The sequence below is a fragment of the Oncorhynchus mykiss genome, chromosome 5 (assembly GCF_013265735.2).
Source record: "Oncorhynchus mykiss isolate Arlee chromosome 5, USDA_OmykA_1.1, whole genome shotgun sequence".
NCBI classification, from domain to species: domain Eukaryota; kingdom Metazoa; phylum Chordata; class Actinopteri; order Salmoniformes; family Salmonidae; genus Oncorhynchus; species Oncorhynchus mykiss.
The window spans coordinates 72,202,492-72,229,251 of record NC_048569.1 but is presented as its reverse complement, the minus strand read 5'-3'; the positions used below and the strand labels follow the sequence as shown (position 1 = coordinate 72,229,251).

General features: G+C 43.7%; 2 protein-coding genes across 6 annotated transcripts in view; both read right to left on the bottom strand.

Annotated features, from left to right (window-relative positions):
• Positions 1–1,070: 1,070 nt before the first annotated feature.
• On the bottom strand, positions 1,071–9,355 carry myoc (myocilin). The gene is made up of 5 exons (XM_021604228.2): positions 8,514–9,355; positions 4,851–4,916; positions 3,860–3,961; positions 2,427–2,638; positions 1,071–2,262 (listed from the first exon to the last, which is right to left on the bottom strand). The coding sequence occupies exons 1-5, from the start codon at positions 8,998–9,000 to the stop codon at positions 1,690–1,692; spliced, it is 1,440 nt and encodes a 479-aa protein (XP_021459903.2). The 5' UTR covers positions 9,001–9,355; the 3' UTR covers positions 1,071–1,689.
• Positions 9,356–19,590: 10,235 nt separating this feature from the next.
• The window catches only part of LOC110524504 (vesicle-associated membrane protein 4), a 34,545-nt gene continuing 27,375 nt past the window's right edge, over positions 19,591–26,760 (bottom strand). For all 5 annotated transcript variants that reach the window (XM_021604223.2, XM_021604220.2, XM_021604222.2 and 2 more), the window contains 3 exons: positions 21,733–21,812; positions 21,611–21,662; positions 19,591–21,495 (listed from right to left, as the gene is read on the bottom strand). In XM_021604223.2, the coding sequence (XP_021459898.2) occupies positions 21,470–21,495; positions 21,611–21,662; positions 21,733–21,812 (158 nt within the window). In that variant the 3' untranslated portion in view covers positions 19,591–21,469. The remainder of the gene's footprint in view (positions 21,496–21,610; positions 21,663–21,732; positions 21,813–26,760) is intronic.

Below are 26,760 nucleotides of genomic sequence, written 5' to 3'. Positions count from 1 at the left end.
GTGGCTAGTGATACATGTATTACATAAGGATACAGTCGATGATATAGAGTACAGTATATACGTATGCCTATGAGATGAATAATGTAGGGTAAGTAACATTATATAAGGTAGCATTGTTTAAAGTGGCTAGTGATATATTTACATCATTTCCCATCAATTCCCATTATTAAAGTGGCTGACAAAGGGGTGGAATACAAAATTGACTCAAGACATTTCAGCTTTTAATTTGTACACATTTCTAAAAACCTAATTCCACTTTGACATTATGGAGTCTTGTGTGTAGGCCACTGACACAAAATCTAAATTGAATCGATTTTAAATTCAGGCTGTAACACAACAAAATGTGGGGGAAAGTGAAGGGGTTTGAAAACTTTCTGAAGGCACTCTATATGCTTTTCTTAAACTGGAAGAACTCAAGATGTATTGTGTCCTTTGTCCAACCTGGATTATGTGGGTTTAGAACCAAGGCTTTTGCTTTCTAAAGTGCAGACTCCAAACCAGGACTATACTCATACTGTATGTGTTACTGAGGCAGGTTCTGTGAGTGTGTATGGAGTGCCCCAAGAGAAGTGTATAATAAACCATAAACATTCTGCCATCCTTAGTTTTATTTCTCTTTACGGAAGGAACACAGTTAATGTTTTCTCTTCTGTTTCTCACACTTCAATTCCCTCCTCTCCACTCATTTCCCCTCATCACCTCTCCTTGTCTTGTCTCCTCCTTCTCTGGTGAAGGTCCCATGAGTTGACGTGTGTTTTATTGTGGAAAACATTAATGAATGCAGCTGATGGGGGAAAACAACTGCACTAACATATCAACCTCCACTAAAATGGAGTCTTCAGTCAATATTGACCTGTGAAGGAATGCTCTTCATAATTTGCCTCTTTGGTCCAAGGCCTTCCTTCTGTGTTCACAGACCTGAAAGCTGAATGGATGGAAGCAGTGGATGGATAGGGGCTATTTGGTGACTGATTCCATTTCTTCCCCTTCTTATGATAGTGAAAGAGTATGCGACTGAGTTATCATCCTCCTAGAATCTAGAAGTTATTGATTTTTACAGATAACTATTATTTAGAATAGATCATCTTTATTAGACATTGGTATGAATTTGTACATCATTTAATATACAGAAGTACAATGCACAGGAACATGCAATATTTCAATACATGCTGAGCTAGAGAGCAGCAAGTTTGTCTCTGAAAATGTTTCCTACTGGGGGGGGAGAGGCACTATGTACAGGACAGATGGGTGGAGTTAGTTTTATACACAGTACACACATTAGACCTTGTATGATCACTGATGTGTGAGAGCATTAGACTTGATAATGTTGACTTTGCCCCCAATCCCCTTCTCAAAACTATACATGAAATACAATAAAAGCACTACTCAGATGACCAAACAGTAGAAAAAGAATTCCTCTATAAACATATTTGTGGACCGTGCCACAGCAATTGCCTTTCCACAGAAACAAGATACCTGCAGGGGGTTCCATTCATAATGCAATTTGCTAGAATCATTTTAAATTTCAATCACTATAGTGGCCAGTTATGGTAACTACTAGGCCTTTACATTGATGAAGGTGGTGAATAACACTAACAACTTACCACCACATTAGCTTCTCTAAAGCTGTCAGTCTTTGAAGGACAGACATAGAAAGTCTTTGGTTTGTATGAAGAGGCCTCCTCAGCTCTACTGGCGGCCCAGCCTGACATCGTAGGACACGATGTGGAAGTTGTCCCAGGCGAAGAGCTTCCTCTGGGCATGGTTGTAGTCCACCATGCTGTTGTAGCGGTACTTATTCCTGAAGGGTAGCGCCACCTCCTTCCCCTGGCCAGTAGCTGTGTCAAACATAAAGTTGATGGTGGTGTTGGGAGCCGTGTAGCTGGCCACTGTGTACAGACGACCACAGATGACGAAGGCGTTAGCCACGCTGGTCTTCCTGATGCTGGTCTCCCAGCTCCTCTTCACCGCCAGGCTGTGTGGGTCCAGCTGGGACACCACGATGGCTCCTTTAGCCTTGTTGGTGCTGTAGACGGCCCACAGGCCCTGCTCGTCCACCCCCAGGTCCACATCGGTGTAGCCGCCCCAGGAGTAGGGGAACTGGCCGTGGAAGCCAGCGTGGGGCAGGTCTCGGCGGGAAGCGATGCTCTCAGACACCAGGTCGTACCTCAGCAGGGTGCGGCTGCGGCGGCGCTGGTAGTACAGAGAGCCGCGGTACAGAGTTGCTCCAGTACTCTCCACTGGCTCCGGCAACAGCAACACCTTGTGATAGATAATGATAATACAGTCTGGTCAATGGTCACACTTTACATTATACCTCAATATGTTATCATAGTTAAGGTAAAGGTTGGTTAGGGGAAAGGTAATCTGATCCTAGATCTGTGGTTAAGGTTAGCCTCTAGGACTATCCCATGCCAGTCAGTCACCTTGGAGGGGAAGCCTTTAGAGAGCTGATCCATGTCTTCGTAACCAAAGAGCTGTCTGACCTCTGACCCCACTGTATCAATGCGCCACACCATCTTCCCTCCATAGGGCGCCACAGCCTCTGGGTCCTGCATCCACACCCCGTACTTACCAGCTATACTGTCAGCCTTACGATGGGACACTGGCTCACCTATTGATATCAACTCTCCACAGCCTGTGAGAGAGGAGGGGAGTGTTAGAGACATTAACTGAGAGATGGGGGGGGGGGCAGTTGTTAGAGGTGTCTATTTTAGACTATTGAGATGCACCCTGTAAGAGAGAGTGACATTTGAAATGTCTTTATTCTTTTGTGAGTGTAATGTTTACTGTACATTTTTATTGTTTACTTCACTTTTGTTTATTATCTATTTCACTTGCATTGGCAATGTAAACATATGTTTCCCATGCCAATAAAGCCCCGTACATTTAAATTGAAGTGAGAGAGTGAGAGAGTGAGTGAGTGAGAGAGGAAGAGATGTGTGTATAGATGATCTGTAGTAAATCATATTGTTGGATAGGGGGATGGAGGGAAGAAGTCATGGCTTCTGAAAGATATGAGAGATGATCTGTAGTAAATCATGTTGTTGGATAGGGGGATGGAGGGAAGAAGTCATGGCTTCTGAAAGATATGAGAGATGATCTGTAGTAAATTATGTTGTTGGATAGGGGGATGGAGGGAAGAAGTCATGGCTTCTGAAAGATATGAGAGATGATCATCAGTCAGTAGAGACCTAGTAGGTCTACAGCGTGTTGGGTTGACATACCCAATGAGTGTGTGTGTGGTACAGAGTTAGTAAGGCAGCAGCTGATCAGATGCAGGAAGGAATCCTTCACCACTTCAAGTCTCTCACTCAGAGAATGATCAGGCTGCTGTAAATTTACCAATTCCTAAAATACATTCAGAATATTCAAGACAGAATGGTGTGTGTGAGGCAGAGAAGGGGGGGGGGGTGTAACTCTGGATGTAAGGTTAAATATAAAGGTGTTACAGGCACAGCCATCACTATTTCAGCACACACATTCATTTCAGCATGTTTATTTAGTTGGCGTTTTAGTCATTTTCGAGATGCGACAGAAACGGCAACGGAAATGTGCCGAGGTAACATGTATGATGGAGATAATCTTATCATAGATGTGCCACTCAGTGCGCTCAGCGAGCTTCAATGGATCTCGTTCCCTGTCAGGCACTAAACACATGCAGTCTCATGCTCTGGTGTTGGTATTTGCCTTAATATTTGCCCTGGTATTGCTCTGGTATTCTGTGGGTCAGCTGTATGGGAGAGAGGGGGTTACTGTGTAATAATAATGGGGCTGTTGGGACCGCGTCAGGTTAATTAACTATTTGATACTCCAGGTGGGTGTTCAGGACAGCTGTGTGTTCAGGTGTGTGTCTCACCTGTACTGTCCTCTGGGCCCTCAGGACTAGGAGCAGGAATCTCAGTCACCTCAGCCTTCAACTCCTGGAGCACTGGATTACCACCATACTGCCATGCTGGATCTGGAGTGGGGGGGGGGGGGGGGGGGGGGGGTTTCTGATCAGTACAAGTGCAAAGGTCACATCCCCCTCACTGCCAGGCGTATCACTAAGATAGCGGGAGAACACAACAATGCCAAGTGCGGATCAGAGATTGTAGAGGGTTGGCTGGTTTTGAAGGAGGAACTGGAGACCCAGACGTGTGAATGCCTGTTCGGCGGTTGTGTTTGTGTTGAGTAAGCCGTGGCCTTTTGAACAGGAGGACCTATAGACCTAATATTTATTATTATGACAGTATTAAAGCATTGCACGGTGTCTAATGTCTCTATGTATATTTCAGAAATGTGGAACTACTATGATGTTGTCAAGCAGCAAGACTTTGTGAAGACCAACAACCCACTGGGCACACAGTGGTTGAACCAACATCTTTTCCACTGAATTTCAATGAATTGACATCTGTGCCCAGTGGGAAGGCACTGGAGGACTAGCATCAGGCCTTTGGGGGCTCTTGTTGGCGCCACACACCCCACGGGTTTGGAGTTCATCGATGCCCTGCAACAACAACAGGCTGAGACTGAACCTCAACTGGACCAGTACTTCGCTGGCAACCTACCATCACCAGAGAGAGTCTGCACTAGCCTGGATAAGGTAAAGCGGCTTGTGGGGGACTACCACAATCTACCCCCGATGGATTACCTGCCACACATTGACACATTCCAGCTGCAGGCGTGATGACTGCATCAAACCAACAGTCATTAACAGACGATCTCCTGGCACATCTGTCCATGACTCTGGACACTGTCTTCATTGTGTACTTTTTACTTTTTTATCAAGCTATATTCATTCTGTTGAAATAAGACATGTACACCAACATGCAAACACACACTCAGTGGTATTACAGTAGACGCCATACCTCTCAGGCTGCCAGTGTCCCATTGTCTTCCAGGTCTGGAAACCAGGTGAGAGAGAACACCAGCACCTGCAAACACATACTGGATTTAGTATCACACACAATGGTCACACTGACGGCACCAACACCGACCATGCAATGACCATTGAGGCCAGAGCAGCCCACATCAGCCAGCCATGGGGTATCTCTGTGTTTGTGTGTTGGGAGGGGGTCTGTGGCAATACTACTGACAGCAGGTAATGTAAGAGGAGGGAAAAAACACTCCTGAGTGGATTCCCAGCTACTGTGGAGTCGTCCGGGCTGTTGGATACACACACACATACACACAACCTTCAGTCATGGAGCCCCCCGCCATCTGCCCTGCTGCCACAGATAGCGATTCCTCATACCAGTTTAGTTAAACTAGAACAACTCCAAACACTAGCCCAAGCCTCACCCATCAATCCCCATCCCCTCTGTGCCATACTCTCTCCTGCTCCCTTCAGTCTTTCAGCCCCTCAGACAACCATTAGAATTGATCGTTTTTTAATGCTTCAGAAGTGTTGATAAACAGCAGCCGTGACTGGTCTACAACAGTGATGGATGCTAATGTGTTTACGACCTTGTAATGGTACAAGGCATGTGTGTGAAGGGTTTACAGGCTCCTAAAGAGCGATAATGATGCAGAACGTGTTAGCCTTAGCATCTGGAAACTGATGTTGATTTCCTCTTTTGATGGAGAGAGTGGGTGAGGTTGGGGTAAAGTTGGATGAGAAGGAGAAGGAGATGTGTGGGGTTTGAAGGGGGGAGACCAGGGCTAAGTTCAACAGGCACAAAACAGAAGAAAGGGGTTTTAAAATGGAGGAAGTACAGCCTGACCTTACACAATGAGAATGTCCATTATTATTTGCTTCTGTTCATGCATTGTATGGCCAGAGTCGGTAGATGCTTTCTGGGTGGATGAGTATGGGGAGAGGGGGGTGGTGGGGTGAAAGGGGTAAGGGGAAGAGTCTTGCTTCCCTGAACTACATAAGTGTTTCCAGAGGGCCAGGTCATTCATCATCTGAGGTAAACAAGAGCATATTGTTTCTCTCTGTGTGTGAGTGTTTGTGTGGATGAGTGTGGGGAGAGGGGGGTGGTGGGGTGAAAGGGGTAAGGGAGGGTGAGGGGAAGAGTCTTGCTTCCCTGAACTACATAAGTGTTCCCAGAGGGCCAGGTCATTCAGCATCTGAAGTAAACAAGAGCATATTGTTCCTCTGGCTGTGTGTGCGTGTGTGTGTGTGTGTGTGTGTGTGTGTGTGTGTGTGTCTCTGTGTGTGTGTGTGTGTGTGTGTGTCTCTCTGTGTGTGTGTGTGTGTGTGTGTGTGTGTGTGTGTGTGTGTGTGTGTGTGTGTCTCTCTGTGTGTGTGTGTGTGTGTGTGTGTGTGTGTGTGTGTGTGTGTGTGTGTGTGTGTGTGTGTGTGTGTGTGTGTGTGTGTGTGTGTGTGTGTGTTGGATATCAGGGCATATCCGGCAGAACATCAAGACCCCCAGACTGAAAAAACAAAACATATGAACACGCACACATGCACACTCTCTGACAACGGCCCAATCAGCCCTAATAATGTGCTATTAGAGTTATTAGAGCTAAGAGGAAATAAAAGGCTCTAATTTGGTTGAAGGCTGCTCTGCTCTGCCTCCCTCAGTCAGTCTCTCAGCACATGTCGGTCCACCTCAATGTTGCTGTGTAGCAGAGCTGTTCTTGGATGCAGACATGCTCACAATGGGTCGCTTGCCTTGGCTGCTGTTGATAACATCTATTCTACAACAAAGGTCTCTTCAAAACCCATTAGAAAATGAATGTAACAAAATATATTTAGGGAGAGGTGAGTCAGTCACTACAGATGTTTTTAGAACCAATATGAAACCCACTTCATATTTCAATTCACCTGGTTAACCATCAACCTCATCTTCTATATGCCTAATTCTGACTGACCAGCCCTAGCTACCCACTATATAACCAGGAAGTCCCATTGAGTTAAACAATAAAAGGAGACATGAATAAAGCATGGCCTGTTACAGGGCCAGAGAGGTGTTCTAATCTTACCCAGTAGAGCCCACAGTATTTCAACTGGTCCAGTATAACTGGGCTCTATCAGCCAAGGTCAGCTGGGGATTTATGTTGTGTTTGTTGAGCGGATGGCTGTTAAAACCCCTTTACCATACCTCACCACACATATGCGAGCACACACACATGCACACAAACACACAAGTTGAAGGTAGTTTCGCGAGCCATTGCTAAATATCGTTAGCGCAATGTCTGGAAGTCTATGGGAACAGCTCGCAAGCTTGGTATTCATGAGTTCATCTAAATCTGGGTAAATCAAAAAATTGCTTAATTGCCAAAATTGTGCAAAATTCCTTTAAACGCTTGTCTTGGCACGAATATTGAACGTGTATTTTATTTTGTCATATTCTGAGAGTGGCGGAATATGAATATAGAGGAAACACTGTAATTGTTTTACTTTTCACTCTTCTCTTCCCTTTTCATGTTTCCTTCTCTCTGGCTGTGATTTGTTTTCCATATGCCTGTCCCTGGGTGTGTGTATTTGTGTGGAGCTGTATGGTGCTCCCCCAGCATTCTATCTGTATGTTTCAGCCTGCAGGTGCTTACATGAGGACCTAACCAGATGCCACAGAACCATGCAGGGAAATATATCAAATCAAATTGATTTATATAGCCCTTCGTACATCAGATGATATCTCAAAGTGCTGTACGGAAACCCAGCCTAAAACCCCAAACAGCAAGCAATGCAGGTGTAGAAGCACGGTGGCTAGGAAAAACTCCCTAGAAAGGCCAAAACCTAGGAAGAAACCTAGAGAGGAACCAGGCTATGTGAGGTGGCCAGTCCTCTTCTGGCTGTGCCGGGTGGAGATTATAACAGAACATGGCCAAGATGTAATATGAAATATATGAACTCCTTTTAGGGCTGCTCCAATAGGGCTGCTCCAATAGGGCTGCTCCAATAGGGCTGCTCCAATAGAGCTGCTCCAATAGGGCTGCTCCAATAGAGCTGCTCCAATAGGGCTGCTCTGGGATATGGAGGTAGTGTATGGGATCTTGGCAAAGGAGGATTTTCGGTTTAAGGCTATCTCGGTTTTACAAGACACACACAGAGTTGAGCGTCATCAAACCTAAGGTGAGATGGAGGTGAGACTGAACCCCCCTCCCCGTGTAATGTAGGAGGAAGTTCAGGGAAGCACCATCATAGAGAAGGCTCTGGTCGTAAATACCAGACTAATCCTGTCTGTCGCTGGCTGTCTTCTAGAACCTTCTCCCTCCCTCTGCTTTTTAAAACAGACCGATAGCTGAGAAACCTGACCTTACTTCTGCATCCTTGCTTGTGTTGCCCAAACACAGACATGTACACACACACGCCCACCCATATGCACACACAGGTCAGTGGCGTCATGTTTTTACTCAGCTCTTTCAGTTAACTCAGAATCTCCTGACTCACTATAAAACCACAAGACACAGGATCTGCAGCAAAAATAGGTCTCATAGAGGGAATGGAGAACACTTACAGTTACAACACAGTCTGTCTACAACACAGTCTGTCTATAATGTTTGCACCACTTAATCAGGAATCTTATGAACTTCTGACCCTAACAGAAGAGAGAACAGACAGAGAGAATGTTGTTACTCACCTCCGGCAGGTCGCAGACCACTGTCCTGTAGTGGGATGCTGGGTGGCAACAGAGGGGGTTGTGGGTAGCAAGGTCTGCTCTGCAGTCTCTCCGTCTCTCTCCTCATCTCCTCCATCCTCCTCTGAAGCCCCTCCACATCTCTCTCCAGACGCTCTTTCTCTCCCTGCAGCAGGATCCTCTCTCCCATAGCCTGGGTCAGAGCCTCCTGGAGACCAGCCTGGGACTGGGACCCAGCCCCAGGACCCCCTATCTCCCCTCCAGTCAGCCTGGCCACCAATACCTCCAGCAGGCTGAGTCTAGCCTTGAGCCCCTCCATCTCTGGTCCTCCGGAGACTGTAGGGGAGCAGCTGGTCTCGCTGGGGCTGGGCACGGTGAAGGTGTACTGGCAGCGCCCGCTGTGGTCGTTCCCCCTCCAGAGAGTGGCACGGTCCTGCCCCTCACTGCACCCCAGCAGACAGAACACACACACGCTAAGCAGCAGCCGCATGGTGGATACAAACAGCTACACACACAGATGTAGACTAGACGTGGTTCTTCTGCTCTCTCACACTCTCTGTCTTCAGGGTCTCTCTTCCACCACTCTGTGTTTCAACCCTTCTCCTTTTCTCTAGCTGTGGTAATTGCCCCTTCTATCTTTTCACCTAGTTCTCACCCAACTGTCTTCCTTTTCCTTGTTTTTCTCAATGTGTTACAGCAGATTATTGTTCTTATTCTCTGATTAGTCTGTCTGTTTTCTTGCTGCTGCCTGTCTGTCTCTCTTCTTTCTGTTCTGGTCTGTTTGTTTCTCAGGTCAGGGTCCTCAAGTCTCTGAGTCCCTCTCAACAACTCAAGGATATTTATACAATCTGGGAAGGAGGGAGAGGAAAGAGAGGAGGTGAGTAAGGAGAGAAGAGAGGAAAGAGAGAGAGGGGGAAGGAAGAAAAGGCGGGAGAGATGGGAGGGGTGAGGACTGTTTGTGTGTTTTCACGTGCATGCTGGTGTATGCATGCATGCCTGGGTGTGCATGTGCACATGCAGAGAGGGTAAGCATGGAGAGACTACAGGCTCGCTCTCACTTTCTATATCCAGTTGCACTCCCTGTCAGCTATAACAGAGCTGGGCTATCTGTAGCTACGTGCGGTGTTTGGTCCCAGGGATAGGGGGGCATGGCAGGGGAGTCTCCACAGGGATGGGAGGGGTAGCTGGGCCTTGGGGGATTAAGTTACCATCCCATAAAGACGGAGAGCCCCCATAGGGTGCCAAAATGTGACGCAAGCAGACAATTGCTTTGTCATAAAAGAGACTGATCACTACAGGACTCCTGACCCATGCTGTCCAGATTCCAATCGCCAGTTTGAAGGGCTAGATTTATGAGTCAACCGATAGCTGGATTACTTGTGTGTGCATGTGCATGAATGGGTCTGTGTGTGTTCACCAGATGCTTTTCCACTCATAACTTTTAAATGTAGTTTAATATAACATGAGTCACACACCTGCTCTGGACCTTTTAATCTCTCTCTCCTTCTCTATATCCCTATCCCTGTCAATCCATCTTTCACAGAATAACAGACACACGCTCCCTCCTCACCCTCATGTGATGCATTTTTTTATGATCCCTTGTTCATTTTCAAATTGAACTCAAGACTAGAACACACACATACATGCACACCCTGAAGGAGTCTGAGAAATGGGGTCAGGGGTCATATAGCTCAATTGGTACATCAGTCAGGAAGGCTGGCGTTGAAATACTATCTTCCACAAAGCTCTCTCTGCCTCTCAAGCATGTTGGTACAGGCCAGCTTTGTTTCTAATGGCAGGATGTTTGTTAGCCTCAACCCCTAATTGGTCAGGTATGCATTTCATTAGCTAGATGGATTTGGTATGTGTTTGATTAAGGAAGCCAGTGATTTGGGGTCAGTATTATTAGCATGGGCACATCTTTCCAGAACCCATTTCAAAGGGTCAAGGGGATGAAAGAGATGAGAGATAATATAGGGAGTAGTTAAACCACAAATATCTTTGCTCGTCTGTGCAAGTCCTGGCTGGTGTTCCCTCCATGTTGTCACCCTGCTGAATATGTACATAGTACTGCTGCTGTAGCCAACAGGAGTGGTGAGTGTCAGACTGGGTTGTTGTGATGCTGATTTATTCTCTACTACTTCCTCCAGGTAGCCACATCCATCTCCCTCCTCCTGCTGTCTGCCCCGTCTTTCAGTGTCTGGTAGTGTGTGTCTGATTCCCCAGTCCCTCAATAGGCTCATTTGTCCTGTAGTGAAAAGCAGGAGGTTGGCAGAGCAGAGTCTTACCCAGCTACTATTTCTCAAATGTTTCTCTCTTTACCGGTATATGACTGCTGCTTTGTCTGGATTATGACATCATCCAGCCCCAACTGGACCAATACACGCTGTCCTGTATCGTGTCTTTGGCTATGCCGGATTAAGTGATATGACATGCTAATCTATAAAATAATTTATCCGTAATTAATATTACCTGATTGAGCTAATCATGTACATGTAATTAACTAGAGTCGGGCACCACAAAATAATATTTATAGAGCTGTTATCTTCCGAATAAACTCTTAAAGACCTAGTAATATTTTACATCCATAGCAGTCAATATTAATCGTCATCTTAATTCAGTCTCATCTGAAAGTTGTACATTCTTGGTTATCTGCACGAACCCTGGCTCACAAGTTGAATCAGCAATGCAAAATTGGGTTTAATTATTTATTTACTAAATACCTAAATCATTACTAAATAACTAAATCACACAGAATTACAAATACACATAATTAAATCTTAACTTGATTACAAATTACGTCATAAAGGAACACGTCCCTAGCGGGCGGAACAGATATGACACCTTGTTACACAAAAGAAAAGGGGCTGGGTTTGAGTGAAAGAGCGGGAAGACTGAGGAACAAAGGGAAGAAGCTGTGCTATCGTAAATACAGTATCTTATGCATTCTAAATTACCGCCCATTTGGAAAAGGAAAATGCGATAAATATTTACTCTGAGCTGCGCTTCGGTAGGTTGGTGGTAGATGGAATGCCGTTTTGCCCAACCGAGTCCTGTGAAGAATGTCTCTGCTTGTAAATTGAATATGTTGTAGTAACGTCGTTGTGTGGTAGACGGGATACTGTCTGTTCCTTCCTAACCCTTGTTTGCATCTGCTGTTGCTAACTCAACGGCTAGGAGGTATCACTTCTGTAGTGAATAAGAGTTCAAAGTTCATACCATTCGCAACCAGAGCTCACCCTGATGTTGGCTTCGTTCTGTAGTTATCTGAACCATTCTGACATCGGACCGTCGTCCTCACGTCCTCGGAACAGGAGGTTATATTGTCGTCAAGGGCTTATATAGGAAGGGAGAGGAGGGCGTGTTTGAAAAGTTTTATAGCCCATGTCCCTTCACAGGGGCGGGCCACTGATTGAGCAGAGCCCTATCTTATGAAAACCCACATTTTAGAATCTAAAATCACATTTCATACCATCACAAATAATTTCATATTCAAGCATTTAAATTGAACAACAATTCCATGTGAATCCGATAACTCTGATGTGTAGACTTTACACTGTAGAGTTTATGTCATCTTATCATTGATGAGAATGTCTCAGATGACAACCGAACTGACATCATATTCATTAAGTACCACCGCATATGTTCAATTGGTCGCATTACCAGAATATAGTTAATTTCCCCCCACGTTCTGATGTTCCCAAAATCTCTATGTTAACCAAGGGTTTGCAAATGTAACATCAGTAGGGTAAAGAGAGGAAAAACTGGGAAAGAGGTATTTATGACTGTCATAAACCTATTCCCCAGGCCAACGTCATGACACCTGCCAAGATGTGTGTGTTGGTAACCCATAACAAGGTGTGTGTGTGTTGGTAACCCATAACAAAGGTGTGTGTGTGTTGGTAACCCATAAGAAGAATCACTCTCTCTGAAGAGGTATAAAGAAGATGAAAGCCTGGGGTCACAGAGCTGGAAGCTAGAACCAGTAGTCATCTATATGACCGTACGTACAACTTTCCACTGTGTCATTGACTCTACATTTACAAGTGGGTGCCAGGTACAGTAGTAATGAGATGAGAGGCACAGCAGGAACACTAATATAACAGTCAGTCTGGGCTTTAACTACAGAGAGCTTTGAAAGTCACTAATAAAAAGGGCAGATAATGAGATGAGAGAAATACCAGCAGCACTGTCTCCACACACACACGGCCTCTGACATGCCAGCCCAAAGAGGCAAGATGGCACAGGAACCACCTCTCTGTCCCAATGATCACCTCTCTCTTCCAACCACTCCTCCTCTCCTCCCCACTACTCTGTGTCACATAAACAAGACCAAACCAGTTGAATACAGATATCCTTTCAAATAATTTTATTAGCTCAGAGAAACATTACAGTAGTTCAGTTTGTCAATGCCAGAGTATAGTACATCATTACAGATCAATATTTACACCTCAAATAAATTACATTAAAAAACAAAAGGAATGAAGATGTAGGGGTTATTGTTTTGTACAGATATGCAAGACGCTGTGGTGTCATCACACTAGGCAGTGTTACACCCCAGTCTGTGTGTGTTTCACAGCCCATAGAGTCATTGTAACTCATTAACCAGCACTCTTCCAGACACATAACAATACAAACTAATACCATTCAAATTAAAACAAATTATGCCACCCAGTCCCAACCCCCTCAGAATGTATGGGTCAGCAAAATCTCTCACACAGACACAGACACACACACACACACACACACACACACACACACACACACACACACAGTGGTACTAGACAGCTTATGACCTCCAGCAGATGCAGTGGAATGAACAGTGTCTGTCCCTTAGCTCCTCAGGGTTAATGGGAATAGCAGCAGACATTCATAAGCTTCATGATGACCTTCCAGCAGAACTCAATATCACAGAAAAAATACATCGTACACAATAGAATTCAACCATCTAGAGATAGACAACTAACCTAGCATTACCAATGGGAAATTAGATCAAGTGGCCAAGCAGTACCACAGGGAAAGGGGATACCTAGTCAGTTGCACAACTCAATGCATTCAACCAAAATGTGTATTCGGCATTTATGACCTAGTGTGCCGTACTAGGTCAGTAGGACACACTGTGTCCCAGTTAGGCCTGGTATACCGTATAATGTGTCATTTGGAAATAGCCACGGGATGGTTTTTCAATACTATTTCTATTACGTTTTTTTATTTTATTTTTTAAATAAATGTGAATATCTGTAGCTACTTTTTAAGTAAATCCCTCAAGTCAACTTGTGCAATACGTTAAGAGATAAAGACAAATGTGATCTTCATTTCACCCGTCACATAATATATTTCATTATGAAGCTTTTCGGTCGTCCCTAACCACATGGTGACACAATGACGAGAGAACAGAGCCTTGTGAGTCACTCACTGTTGTTCAGCACAAGCCAGGTGATCTAGTTACAGCATGTCATATACAACTAAATGTTTGCCAGCGAGATATCTTATAACTATTAAGTTAACGGTCTAAAATGTGGCAAATGCTTTGGTTTGCTAATTTAGTAGCTAGTTAGTGAGCTAAGTGGTTAACTTCTTCCAAAATAAAGCTTTGCTTGGTAACAGCAGAAAATCCCTTCCTGGATCAAGATCCTTGCTAAGATTTGTTTTGTGCGTGCAACAAACTGTGACTAGCATTTTTTAGTTATTTGTATAACTTTAGTATTTAGTTAGCATTCTATATGGGTTTTTACATGTACTTGTTAGCATTGCTAACCTTCGGATTACAGAGGCAGAGTTGGGTTTGAAAATAGCGCTCCTTGGGTGGCAGTATTATCGAATATCCTGGTATGGCTTAAGGTTTGTATGAAGGTAGGACAATCTGGATACCGCCCAAGCCTAGTTCAATACTTCACAGTGGCTTCCTCTCACTGGCTAGAACCTATCCTACTAGTGTCGGATCAAGCTGGGTGTAGAAAAGGAAAGCAGGAGACAAGTAAAGGAGGCCACTGTAGAGTATTGAGATACATCCATCACTTCATTTTCAGTTCTGGCTTGAAAGCATTTTAAACGTGTGAGAAGGGACGAGGGGGTGGTAGTGGGGGTTACTTTCTTTATCTTCAAATATTTTGGTGTGCTACAAGTCATGTATAACATGTTTCTAAGCTGTTGATAGACAACCGCAGACAGATTGACTAAAAGTCTGACTAACAATAATACATCTGACTATAATAATACTACTACATCTGACTATAATAATACTACTACATCTGACTATAATAATACTGCTACATCTGACTATAATAATACTGCTACATCTGACTATAATAATACTGCTACATCTGACTATAATAATACTACTACATCTGACTATAATAATACTACTACATCTGACTATAACAATACTACTACATCTGACTATAACAATACTACTACATCTGACTATAACAATACTATTACATCTGACTATAACAATACTACCACATCTGACTATAATAATACTACTACATCTGACTATAATAATACTACTACATCTGACTATAATAATACTACTACATCTGACTATAATAATACTACTACATCCGACTATAATAATACTACTACATCCGACTATAATAATACTACATCCGACTATAATAATAAATAATTATAATAGGTTGACTATAATAATAAGTTGACTATTATAATAATAATAATACGTCTGACTACAGTATATGATATGAAATGTAACCTTACTGGCAAAGGTCACCAATCGGTCGATCGTTGGTCGATCTTCAAGGCATTCCTAGACGATCACCAACATTTCTGTAGAAAAGCCAACGATAAAGGCAAATCACTTGCACTCCTTTTTTCCCCTGTGTTGCGCTGTTGGTGGTAGATGCACTTCATACAGAAGCCTTGTCTTGTTTGTCTGAAAATACAAACTCTGCCTACCTGGTGGACCGGGAGATATGTGGTTAAATAGAGCGTGCCTACTGTGCTGGCCAATCAGATAGCTCAAATCACTGTGCCTACCTACAGCTTTCACGACCCACACCCACCACAGCAAAGTTTGATACTAGCCTATTTGAGATTTCATACCTTTTTTTTGTGTGTATTTTACCCCCTTTCTTCTCCCCAATTTCGATCTTGTCTCATCGCTGCAACTCCCCAACGGGCTCGGGAGGCGAAGGTCGAGTCATGCGTCCTCCGAAACATGACCCGCCAAACCACGCTTCTTAACACCCGCCCGCTTAACCCGAAAGCCAGCCGCACCAATGTGTCGGAGGAAACACCGTTCACCTGATGACTGAGGTCAGCCTGCAGGCACCCGGCCTGCCACAAGGAGTCCTTAGAGCGCGATGAGCCAAGTAAAGCGCCTCCCAGTCATACCCTCCCCTAACCAGGACGAAGCTGGGCCAATTGTGCGCCGCCCTATGTGACTCCCAACCACAGCCGGTTGTGATCGAACCCGGATCTGTAGTGACGCCTCTAGCACTGCGATGCGGTGCCTTAGACCGCTGCGTTACTCGAGAGGCCCTAGATTTCATAACTTTTAAAACCATGTCCAGAGAGACTGTCAAAGAAGACAGCAAAGAACTGCTGTTTTTATGAGTGCTGTTTTATTCAGAACTGTCAACACTGTTTTAATTAAAAACTATTACAAAACATTAAACGCTCTTCTCTCCTCTTCTACTCACGCTGCAGCTGCATATGAATGAGTAGCCAAGTGTATCGATAGCCCTGCGTTTGATTATTATTAGCAGCTCGATGGCTATATTTTAATATCGAGGAGTATTTAACTTTCTTTGGTCATAGGAACAACAAGAATTTGTGCCTGAGGCAGATGCGGTGCAACTTGAGTTTCGCCATCAGTTGAAAGATTATGTCCCCTCTCTCTGGTCAGTCTCACCTGAGGAAAGGAGAGAGCAGGGACCGTGAGAGGCAGACCCTCTGCTGCTCTCTCCCTCCCTTGAGACTAATACCGTTTTTCAAAAGAACTGAAATCTCAGACTTCCCAGTTGTCTTGAACACACTGAAGTTGGAACTCTGAAAAAAAGGAGATCCAACTGGGGAAAATCGTTTTGAACGGTAATCCAACTCTGTAACTCCGGCATCTTTCAGTGCTCCGACATTCCGACCTGAAATTCACTGACGTCATGATTTGACCTCGATTTTTCCGAGTTCCCAGTTGTCGTGAAAGCACCATGACCATCAGACGCAGGTACCATACGTCCAGTAAAATAATAAAGCAAATTCTAAAACATATGCTCAACTGTGCCTAGGGCTGTGGCGGTGACCGTATGTCATGAAGGGAGTCAAATTCCACATGACCGCTTAGTCACGGTAATTAGGCTTCTCCAAGCTCTGTTGCTGTTGCTGGTCATTAGTAGCCTACTAAAATTTCTAACTGCCTGGTACTCAGCACTCTATTGTCCCTCTAATCACTCTGACATCAATGCAAATATATTCATTCGAAGATCTAATCAAACACTTCATGAGAGCCCATGAGCTCATGTTGCGCAACATTTCTATAGGCAATGCAATTGCCTGAGATGTATTTTTCCTGCTGCCCCGTTTCAATACAGCTGCATGATAATGGTCCAATCTAAATCAAAACAAATGTCACATATATTATTTAGTATATGTAAAGACCAGATTAAATCAAGAATAGTCTGATGGGTGACAATTAGCTTATCACGTGTGAATGATATATTATAACATGTGAATGATGCCCAGCATAAGAAACAAAGCCTTTTTTTGTTGCGACTTGTTCAATCATATTCGCACACCTCGTGTAGCCTAGCCCATAGGCCTATATGTTTTAATAAGGTTTGTATCACACCTCGTGTAGCCTAGCCCATAGGCCTATATGTTTTAATAAGGTTTGTATCACACCTCGTGTAGCCTAGCCCATAGGCCTATATGTTTTAATACGGGTTGTATCACACCTCGTGTAGCCTAGCCCATAGGCCTATATGTTTTAATAAGGTTTGTATCACACCTCGTGTAGCCTAGCCCATAGGCCTATATGTTTTAATAAGGTTTGTATCACACCTCGTGTAGCCTAGCCCATAGGCCTATATGTTTTAATAAGGTTTGTATCACACCTCGTGTAGCCTAGCCCATAGGCCTATATGTTTTAATAAGGTTTGTATCACACCTCGTGTAGCCTAGCCCATAGGCCTATATGTTTTAATACGGGTTGTATCACACCTCGTGTAGCCTAGCCCATAGGCCTATATGTTTTAATACGGGTTGTATCACACCTCGTGTAGCCTAGCCCATAGGCCTATATGTTTTAATACGGGTTGTATCACACCTCGTGTAGCCTAGCCCATAGGCCTATATGTTTTAATACGGGTTGTATCACACCTCGTGTAGCCTAGCCCATAGGCCTATATGTTTTAATACGGGTTGTATCACACCTCGTGTAGCCTAGCCCATAGGCCTATATGTTTTAATAAGGTTTGTATCACACCTCGTGTAGCCTAGCCCATAGGCCTATATGTTTTAATAAGGTTTGTATCACACCTCGTGTAGCCTAGCCCATAGGCCTATATGTTTTAATACGGGTTGTATCACACCTCGTGTAGCCTAGCCCATAGGCCTATATGTTTTAATACGGGTTGTATCACACCTCGTGTAGCCTAGCCCATAGGCCTATATGTTTTAATACGGGTTGTATCACACCTCGTGTAGCCTAGCCCATAGGCCTATATGTTTTAATAAGGTTTGTATCACACCTCGTGTAGCCTAGCCCATAGGCCTATTTGTTTTAATAAGGTTTGTATCACACCTCGTGTAGCCTAGCCCATAGGCCTATATGTTTTAATAAGGTTTGTATCACACCTCGTGTAGCCTAGCCCATAGGCCTATATGTTTTAATAAGGTTTGTATCACACCTCGTGTAGCCTAGCCCATAGGCCTATATGTTTTAATAAGGTTTGTATCACACCTCGTGTAGCCTAGCCCATAGGCCTATATGTTTTAATAAGGTTTGTATCACACCTCGTGTAGCCTAGCCCATAGGCCTATATGTTTTAATAAGGTTTGTATCACACCTCGTGTAGCCTAGCCCATAGGCCTATATGTTTTAATAAGGTTTGTATCACACCTCGTGTAGCCTAGCCCATAGGCCTATATGTTTTAATAAGGTTTGTATCACACCTCGTGTAGCCTAGCCCATAGGCCTATATGTTTTAATAAGGTTTGTATCACACCTCGTGTAGCCTAGCCCATAGGCCTATATGTTTTAATAAGGTTTGTATCACACCTCGTGTAGCCTAGCCCATAGGCCTATATGTTTTAATAAGGTTTGTATCACACCTCGTGTAGCCTAGCCCATAGGCCTATATGTTTTAATAAGGTTTGTATCACACCTCGTGTAGCCTAGCCCATAGGCCTATATGTTTTAATAAGGTTTGTATCACACCTCGTGTAGCCTAGCCCATAGGCCTATATGTTTTAATAAGGTTTGTATCACACCTCGTGTAGCCTAGCCCATAGGCCTATATGTTTTAATAAGGTTAGTATCACACCTCATGTAGCCTAGCCCATAGGCCTATATGTTTTAATAAGGTTTGTATCACACCTCGTGTAGCCTAGCCCATAGGCCTATATGTTTTAATAAGGTTTGTATCACACCTCGTGTAGCCTAGCCCATAGGCCTATATGTTTTAATAAGGTTTGTATCACACCTCGTGTAGCCTAGCCCATAGGCCTATATGTTTTAATACGGGTTGTATCACACCTCGTGTAGCCTAGCCCATAGGCCTATATGTTTTAATACGGGTTGTATCACACCTCGTGTAGCCTAGCCCATAGGCCTATATGTTTTAATACAACCCGTATCACACCTCGTGTAGCCTAGCCCATAGGCCTATATGTTTTAATACGGTTTGTATCACAACTAAAGTGGTCAAACACATTAATCACCTTTACAAGGGGTGTAGAGCCTAACTGGCATTTACAAGTAGCGCGTGAGTTTCCAGTTTGGGGAAGATAATTTTCACCATTAAAATGCACCTTTATAGTAAAAGCATTACATGCATATCTGCATTTGCAGTCACTTTTGATAATATTGTTTTCTGCTAATGGAACATTTGCGCTTAATGCCTATTACCATGTGCGCATTGCTGCGGTTATAATGTGAAACAAATAGCCTAATAGTTTATTAACATTTTAAGCTATATGTTCTGATCTGTTGCGTCAGCCACATTGCATAAAAAAGTTTTTTTGATGCTATTGGTTATATTAAATTGGGATCTATCGTATCCCACAACTGTCCCAGACTATGTTTGGAATATTCATTTCTCGCACAGAATAGGTTGGCTTTTGTACTATGGGGGATAGTACATTGACATATGCTAGTGCTGTTCGTTAGACTTACTCATCTTGTTGGCTGATGAAAAGTAAATGTGGACAGTTCTTCCAATATCTTCAATATGCACTTCGTAATTGGATAAGGACGCGCACAATTGCGTCCCTGGTGTGTCAGAGCCGTGTGAGAGAGACGTTTCGGATTGCGCAGCACACTCAGGGAGAAGGGCACAATGCAGCACTCCGGGCCGCAAAAAGGCATGGGTTTTTATAGGATGCATTACGGCCACAAAGGGGATGCCGCCATGAACTTCTAGGCATTGTCAAATTGCTTGTCAAATTGTGAATGAGAGACTGTGTTCAGCCTGCGCAAAAAAACAAAGCAGAGATTTAAAGTTGCATCATGCGGCCTTACCATGTATTAAAAATCTAAACATAAAGCCAGCCCAATGTTTGTAGAACAAGTTACATTAATAACTCTAAATTAAGCATATAGGAGTACCTATTTCTTTGTTAACGCTCAACACAGAACAGCCGCATGTGCGCACTCCCTCAAATCATTTGGAGAAAATATGTATAATTTTATTCAGTTTTGTTAAATTGAATTCTTCATACTATAAAATAATATAACACCACGGAATTATAAGCAAATCTTGTCTGCTAAATGAACTAGTGTAGCCAACAGCTATTTGTCAGACACATCAGGAGTATGCTATTCTTTTATTCTGAAATAGAATACAATTTCTTCATTTCATGCTTCTTTAGATCTGTCTAAAATAAATAATGCATTTATTGTGGAGGTGTAGGCTATATTACATGGATTTATTAGACATTTTAAATGGCTTGTAGGCTGTGTGTGGAAGTCAGGAGATGTTAAATGTGTTTGTTAATTTACGATCAATTACCATGAGGCCGACAGTTATTTTCTTGACAATCACAGCTGACGAAATGTCATGACCGCCACAGCCCTAGCTGTGCCTTGCAAGTGCTACATCAACTGATCTATTTTGTTATCAAAGCTCAAGTTGTGAAAAATATTATGGTCTGAGAAGAACAATATTGGCAGTCCAGGCATATAGCCAATATGCTGTGATAATGTATTAGACCTGCTGCCAGAACCTCATTCCTACACAACTATTGAGTTAATGTTACATTTTTTAAGTAATGTAAAAAAAATCTAATTGGTAGATCTCGGCTTGCTTTTTGACTGTAAAAGAGATCTTGACTCAGAAAAGTTTGGTGACCACCGGACTAGCTGATATGTATCATGTATTGAACAGAGTTCTCCTTAAGTTTGATGAGGGGGCTGAGACACAGGCAGCATGTCAAATGACAACCTTTTCCCTAAATAAGGTGCAAACCCAACCCTTATGTAACGCCAACGTAATGCTACCTATGTCACCCTTGGCCCGGACTCACAGAGTAGGATGAAGTGGTCTCTAGTAGACACTGACCTTAAGATTGAAAACACAAAACTGACCTAACGGTAAAGGTTAGCATTGGAAGAGGGTGAGCTGATCCTAGATCTGTAGTTAAGAGCAACTTCTACCCAGAGCCACACAGGCTGGCACAGCAGGGGTCTGGGAGGCTGGGTGGTGCCCCCTGGCTGATGTGGAGGACTGTGTGCAGGAGAATGGGAGGAAGATGAGGAGATATTCTTCCTCCTCCTGGCGACACTAGCGATACCGCAATATCACTGGAACTGAGAGAGAGAGAGAGAGAGAGAGAGAGTTAAGTGTGTATTCAGTGCTATACGTTGAATCAGTGTGATAATATTCTTGATTAAAACAATGTGTGTTGTTCAGGCTGACACTCACTGATGATGATAAGTAGCAGAACGACCACCACCAGAGCTATGATGGCCTTCATCTGTAGAAGACAGAAACAAGCATTACACAAAGACATGGATACATACACGGACACACCCACGTTGACTCACCTTCATATCTCTCCACCACATCCTCCTGTGCAGCTGCTTGGCTCTGGTGCTAAAGGCTGAAGCGTTGTCTGATAGGCTCTCTGGAAGGTCATATGACCAATGGGGACACGTGCAGGGAGAGAAGATGGGGACAGACAGGGAAGAGGGGGACAGGGAGACACATAGAAGAAAACAGAAAGGTGTAAACAGCATGTGATAGGAGCTGTCTGTTGTGTTCTCTGTTTCTATGATGAAGAACTACCTCACCTCATACTCTGGTATGACAGGGACAACCTCATGTTGCCAAAGCAAAACACACAACTTGTTCCTTCTGCCTCTCCATATTTTTATTTTTTAATTTCACCTTTATTTAACCAGGTAGGCAAGTTGAGAACAAGTTCTCATTTACAATTGCGACCTGGCCAAGATAAAGCGTAGCAATTCGACACATACAACAACACAGACTTACACATGGAGTAAAACAAACATACAGTCAATAATACAGTAGAAAAATAAGTCTATATACAATGTGAGCAAATGAGGTGAGATAAGGGAGTTAAAGGCAACAACAAAAAAATACAATATAGCAAGTAAAACACTGGAATGGTAGATTTACCGTGGAAGAATGTGCAAAGTAGAGATAGAAATAATGGGGTGCAGAGGAGCAAAATAAATAAATACAGTAGGGGGAGAGGTAGTTGTTTGGGCTAAATTATAGATGGGCTATGTACAGGTGCAGTAATCTGTGAGCTGCTCTGACAGCTAGTGAGGGAGATAAGTGTTTCCAGTTTCAGAGATTTTTGTAGTTCGTTCCAGTCATTGGCAGCAGAGAACTGGAAGGAGAGGCGGCCAAAGGAAGAATTGGTTTTGGGGGTGACCAGAGAGATATACCTGCTGGAGTGCGTGCTACAGGTGGGTGCTGCTATGGTGACCAGCGAGCTGAGATAAGGGGGGACTTTACCTAGCAGGGTCTTGTAGATGACCTGTATATATAAATATATAAACATATATATAAATATATAAATAAAGTTTGATTTGATCTCTCTGTTTGGAGTCAGACAGTTGTTTGACATTATGTGTGTTGGTAGGGACATGAAAGCTGGTGAACTGAGCATGCAGAGATCTCCTGTTCTCATGGTGAACACCTCTCCTCTCATGTCATCTCCTGTGCTTGTTAACAGAGCTGAACTTGCTCCAGCCAATAACTAGCAGACTACCTACAGACAGGGATAATAAGAACATTGTAATCATGCACCATCTAAAAATCTAATTGTATTTGGCGCATGTGACAAATACAACAACCTGACAGTCAAATGCTTACTTACAAGCCCTTAACTCACAGTGCAGTTAAGAATAAAAAATAAAAATACAAAGGGGGTTACGGCACAGAGTCAATGTGCGGGGGGGCATCGGTTAGTCGAGGTAATATGTAAATGTAGGTAGAGATAAAGTGACTATGCATATATAATAAACAGAGAGAGTAGCAGCAGCGTAAAAATGGGGAGGTCGGGACAAAGCAAATAGCCCCAGTAGCCATTTCATTAACCGTTCAAGAATCTTATGGCTTTGGGGCAGAAGCCTTTTTGACCTAGACTTGACGCTCCAGTACCGCTTGCCGTGCGATAGCAGAGAGAACAGTCTATGACTAGGGTGGCTGGAGCCCTTGGCAATGGTATTGAGCTCCTGGATGGCAGGAAGCTTGGCCTCAGTGATGTACTGGGCCGTTAGCACTACCCGCTGTAGTGCCCTGCGGTCGGAGGCCAAGCAGTTGCCATACCAGGCGGGGAAGCAAGCAGTCAGGATTCTCTCGATGGTGCAGCTGTAAAACAGTTTGCCAAATCTTTTCAGTCTCCTGAGAGGGAATAGGCGTTGTCGTGCCCTCTTCCTGACTGTCTTGGTGTGTTTGGACCATGATAGTGTGTTGGTGATGTGGACACCAAGAAACTTGAAGCTCTCAACCTGCTCCACTGCAGCCCCGTCGATGAGAATGGGGGCGTTCTCAGTCTTCCTTTTTCTGTAGTCCACAATTATCTCCTTTGTTTTGATCACGTTGAGGGAGAGGTTGTCATCCTGGCACCAGACTGCCAGGTATCTGACCTCCACCTTATAGGCTGTCTCATCGTTGCCAGTGATCAGGCCTACCTCTGTTGTCGTCGGCAAACTTAACGATGGTGTTGGAGTCGCACTACGGTGTTGAATGCTGAGCTGTAGTCAATGAATAGCATTCTCACGTAGGTGTTCCTTTTGTCCATGTGGGAAAGGGCAGTGTGGAGTGCAATAGAGATTGTATCATCTGTGGATCTGTTGGGGCAGTATGTAAATTGGAGTGGGTCTAGGGTTTCTGGGATAATGGTGTTGATGTGAGCCATGACCAGCTATGGGTCAGTAGTCATTTAGGCAGGTTCTCTTAGTGTTCTTGGTCACAAGGACTATGGTGGTCTGCTTGAAACATGTTGGTATTACAGACTCGGTCAGGGAGAGGTTGAAAATGTCAGTGAAGACAATTGCCAGTAGGTCAGCACATGCTCGGAGTACACGTCCTGGAAATCCGCCTGTCCCTGCGGCCTTGTGAATGTTGACCTGTTTAAAAGGTCTTACATCGGCTGCGGAGAGCAAGATCACAGTCATCCTGAACAGCTGATGCTCTCATGCATGCTTCAGTGTTACTTGCCTCGGAGCAAGCATAGATGTTATTTAGCTCATCTGGTAGGCTCGTGTCACTGGGCAGCTCGCGGCTGTGCTTCCCTTTGTAGTCCGTAATAGTTTGCAAGCCCTGCCACAAGGGCTTCCGCAGCCTAAGGCACTGCATCTCAGTGCTAGGGGTGTCACTATAGACCTTGGTTCAATTCCAGGCTGTATCACAACCGGCCGTGATCGAGAGTCCCATAGGGCGGTGCACGATTGGCCCAGCGTTGTCCGGGTTAGGGTGTCATTGTAAACAAGAATTTGTTCTTAACTGACTTGCCTAGTTAAATAAACATTAAATATATACACACACACATACAGTGCCTTGCGAAAGTATTCGGCCCCCTTGAACTTTGCGACCTTTTGCCGCATTTCAGGCTTCAAACATAAAGATATAAAACTGTATTTTTTTGTGAAGAATCAAAAACAAGTGGGACACAATCATGAAGTGGAACGACATTTATTGGATTTTTCAAACTTTTTTAACAAATCAAAAACTGAAAAATTGGGAGTGCAAAATTATTCAGCCCCTTTACTTTCAGTGCAGCAAACACTCTCCAGAAGTTCAGTGAGGATCTCTGAATGATCCAATGTTGACCTAAATGACTAATGATGATAAATACAATCCACCTGTGTGTAATCAAGTCTCCGTATAAATTCACCTGCACTGTGATAGTCTCAGAGGTCCGTTAAAAGCGCAGAGAGCATCATGAAGAACAAGGAACACACCAGGCAGGTCCGAGATACTGTTGTGAAGAAGTTTAAAGCCGGATTTGGATACAAAAAGATTTCCCAAGCTTTAAACATCCCAAGGAGCACTGTGCAAGCAATAATATTGAAATGGAAGGAATATCAGACCACTGCAAATCTACCAAGACCTGGTCGTCCCTCTAAACTTTCAGCTCATACAAGGAGAAGACTGATCAGAGATGCAGCCAAGAGGCCCATGATCACTCTGGATGAACTGCGGAGATCTACAGCTGAGGTGGGAGACTCTGTCCATGGAAGAGTGGCCTTTATGGAAGTGGCAAGAAGAAAGCCATTTCTTAAAGATATCCATAAAAAGTGTTGTTTAAAGTTTGCCACAAGCCACCTGGGAGACACACCAAACATGTGGAAGAAGGTGCTCTGGTCAGATGAAACCAAAATTGAACTTTTTGGCAACAATGCAAAACGTTATGTTTGGCGTAAAAGCAACACAGCTGAACACACCATCCCCACTGTCAAACATGGTGGTGGCAGCATCATGGTTTGGGCCTGCTTTTCTTCAGCAGGGACAGGGAAGATGGTTAAAATTGATGGGAAGATGGATGGAGCCAAATACAGGACCATTCTGGAAGAAAACCTGATGGAGTCTGCAAAAGACCTGAGACTGGGATGGAGATTTGTCTTCCAACAAGACAATGATCCAAAACATAAAGCAAAATCTACAATGGAATGGTTCAAAAATAAACATATCCAGGTGTTAGACTGGCCAAGTCAAAGTCCAGACCTGAATCCAATCGAGAATCTGTGGAAAGAACTGAAAACTGCTGTTCACAAATGCTCTCCATCCAACCTCACTGAGCTCGAGCTGTTTTGCAAGGAGGAATGGGAAAAAAGTTCAGTCTCTCGATGTGCAAAACTGATAGAGACATACCCCAAGCGACTTACAGCTGTAATCGCAGCAAAAGGTGGCGCTACAAAGTATTAACTTAAGGGGGCTGAATAATTTTGCACGCCCAATTTTTCAGTTTTTGATTTGTTAAAAAAGTTTGAAATATCCAATAAATGTCATTCCACTTCATGATTGTGTCCCACTTGTTGTTGATTCTTCACAAAAAAATACAGTTTTATATCTTTATGTTTGAAGCAAAGTTCAAGGGGGCCGAGTACTTTCGCAAGGCACTGTTTATTTTCCCCCCATTGAAAAAAACATAAAATTGATCAGAAATACAGTGTAGACATTATTAATGTTGTAAAAAGAGGTCAGATGAAGCAGATGCTATGCTACAGGACTGTTTTGCTAGCACAGACTGGAATATGTTCCGGGGTTCCTCCGATGGCATTGAGGAGTACACCACATCAGTCATTGGCTTCATCAATAAGTGCATTGATGACGTTATCGATGTTTACTTTCTCAATTAGTCACGATTCATTCAGGACTATCATGGTAGCATCCACATTAATGTAGAAGTGTATAGAAACATTTCTATTCACAATAAAGAGTCTCCAAAATGACACAATACACTATTTACCATTATTTTGTGCCCAAAATAAATGAATCTGAAACAACCAAAACAAACAAATGCATCCAACAAGTTTGTAGAATCACAAGCTTGATGTAATCATTGCGTGCTAGGAATACAGGACCAAATACTAAAA

What these genes read in the sequence shown, in the direction of transcription:
- myoc (XM_021604228.2), bottom strand. Translation starts at nt 9,000, where the DNA reads ATGCGGCTGCTGCTTAGCGTGTGTGTGTTCTGTCTGCTGGGGTGCAGT. An exon ending in GGGCCCAGAGGACAGTACAG is followed by an intron (nt 2,639 to 3,859) that starts GTGAGACACACA and finishes CCTCTCTCACAG; the next exon opens with GCTGTGGAGAGTTGATATCA. An exon ending in CTAAAGGCTTCCCCTCCAAG is followed by an intron (nt 2,263 to 2,426) that starts GTGACTGACTGG and finishes ATCTATCACAAG; the next exon opens with GTGTTGCTGTTGCCGGAGCC.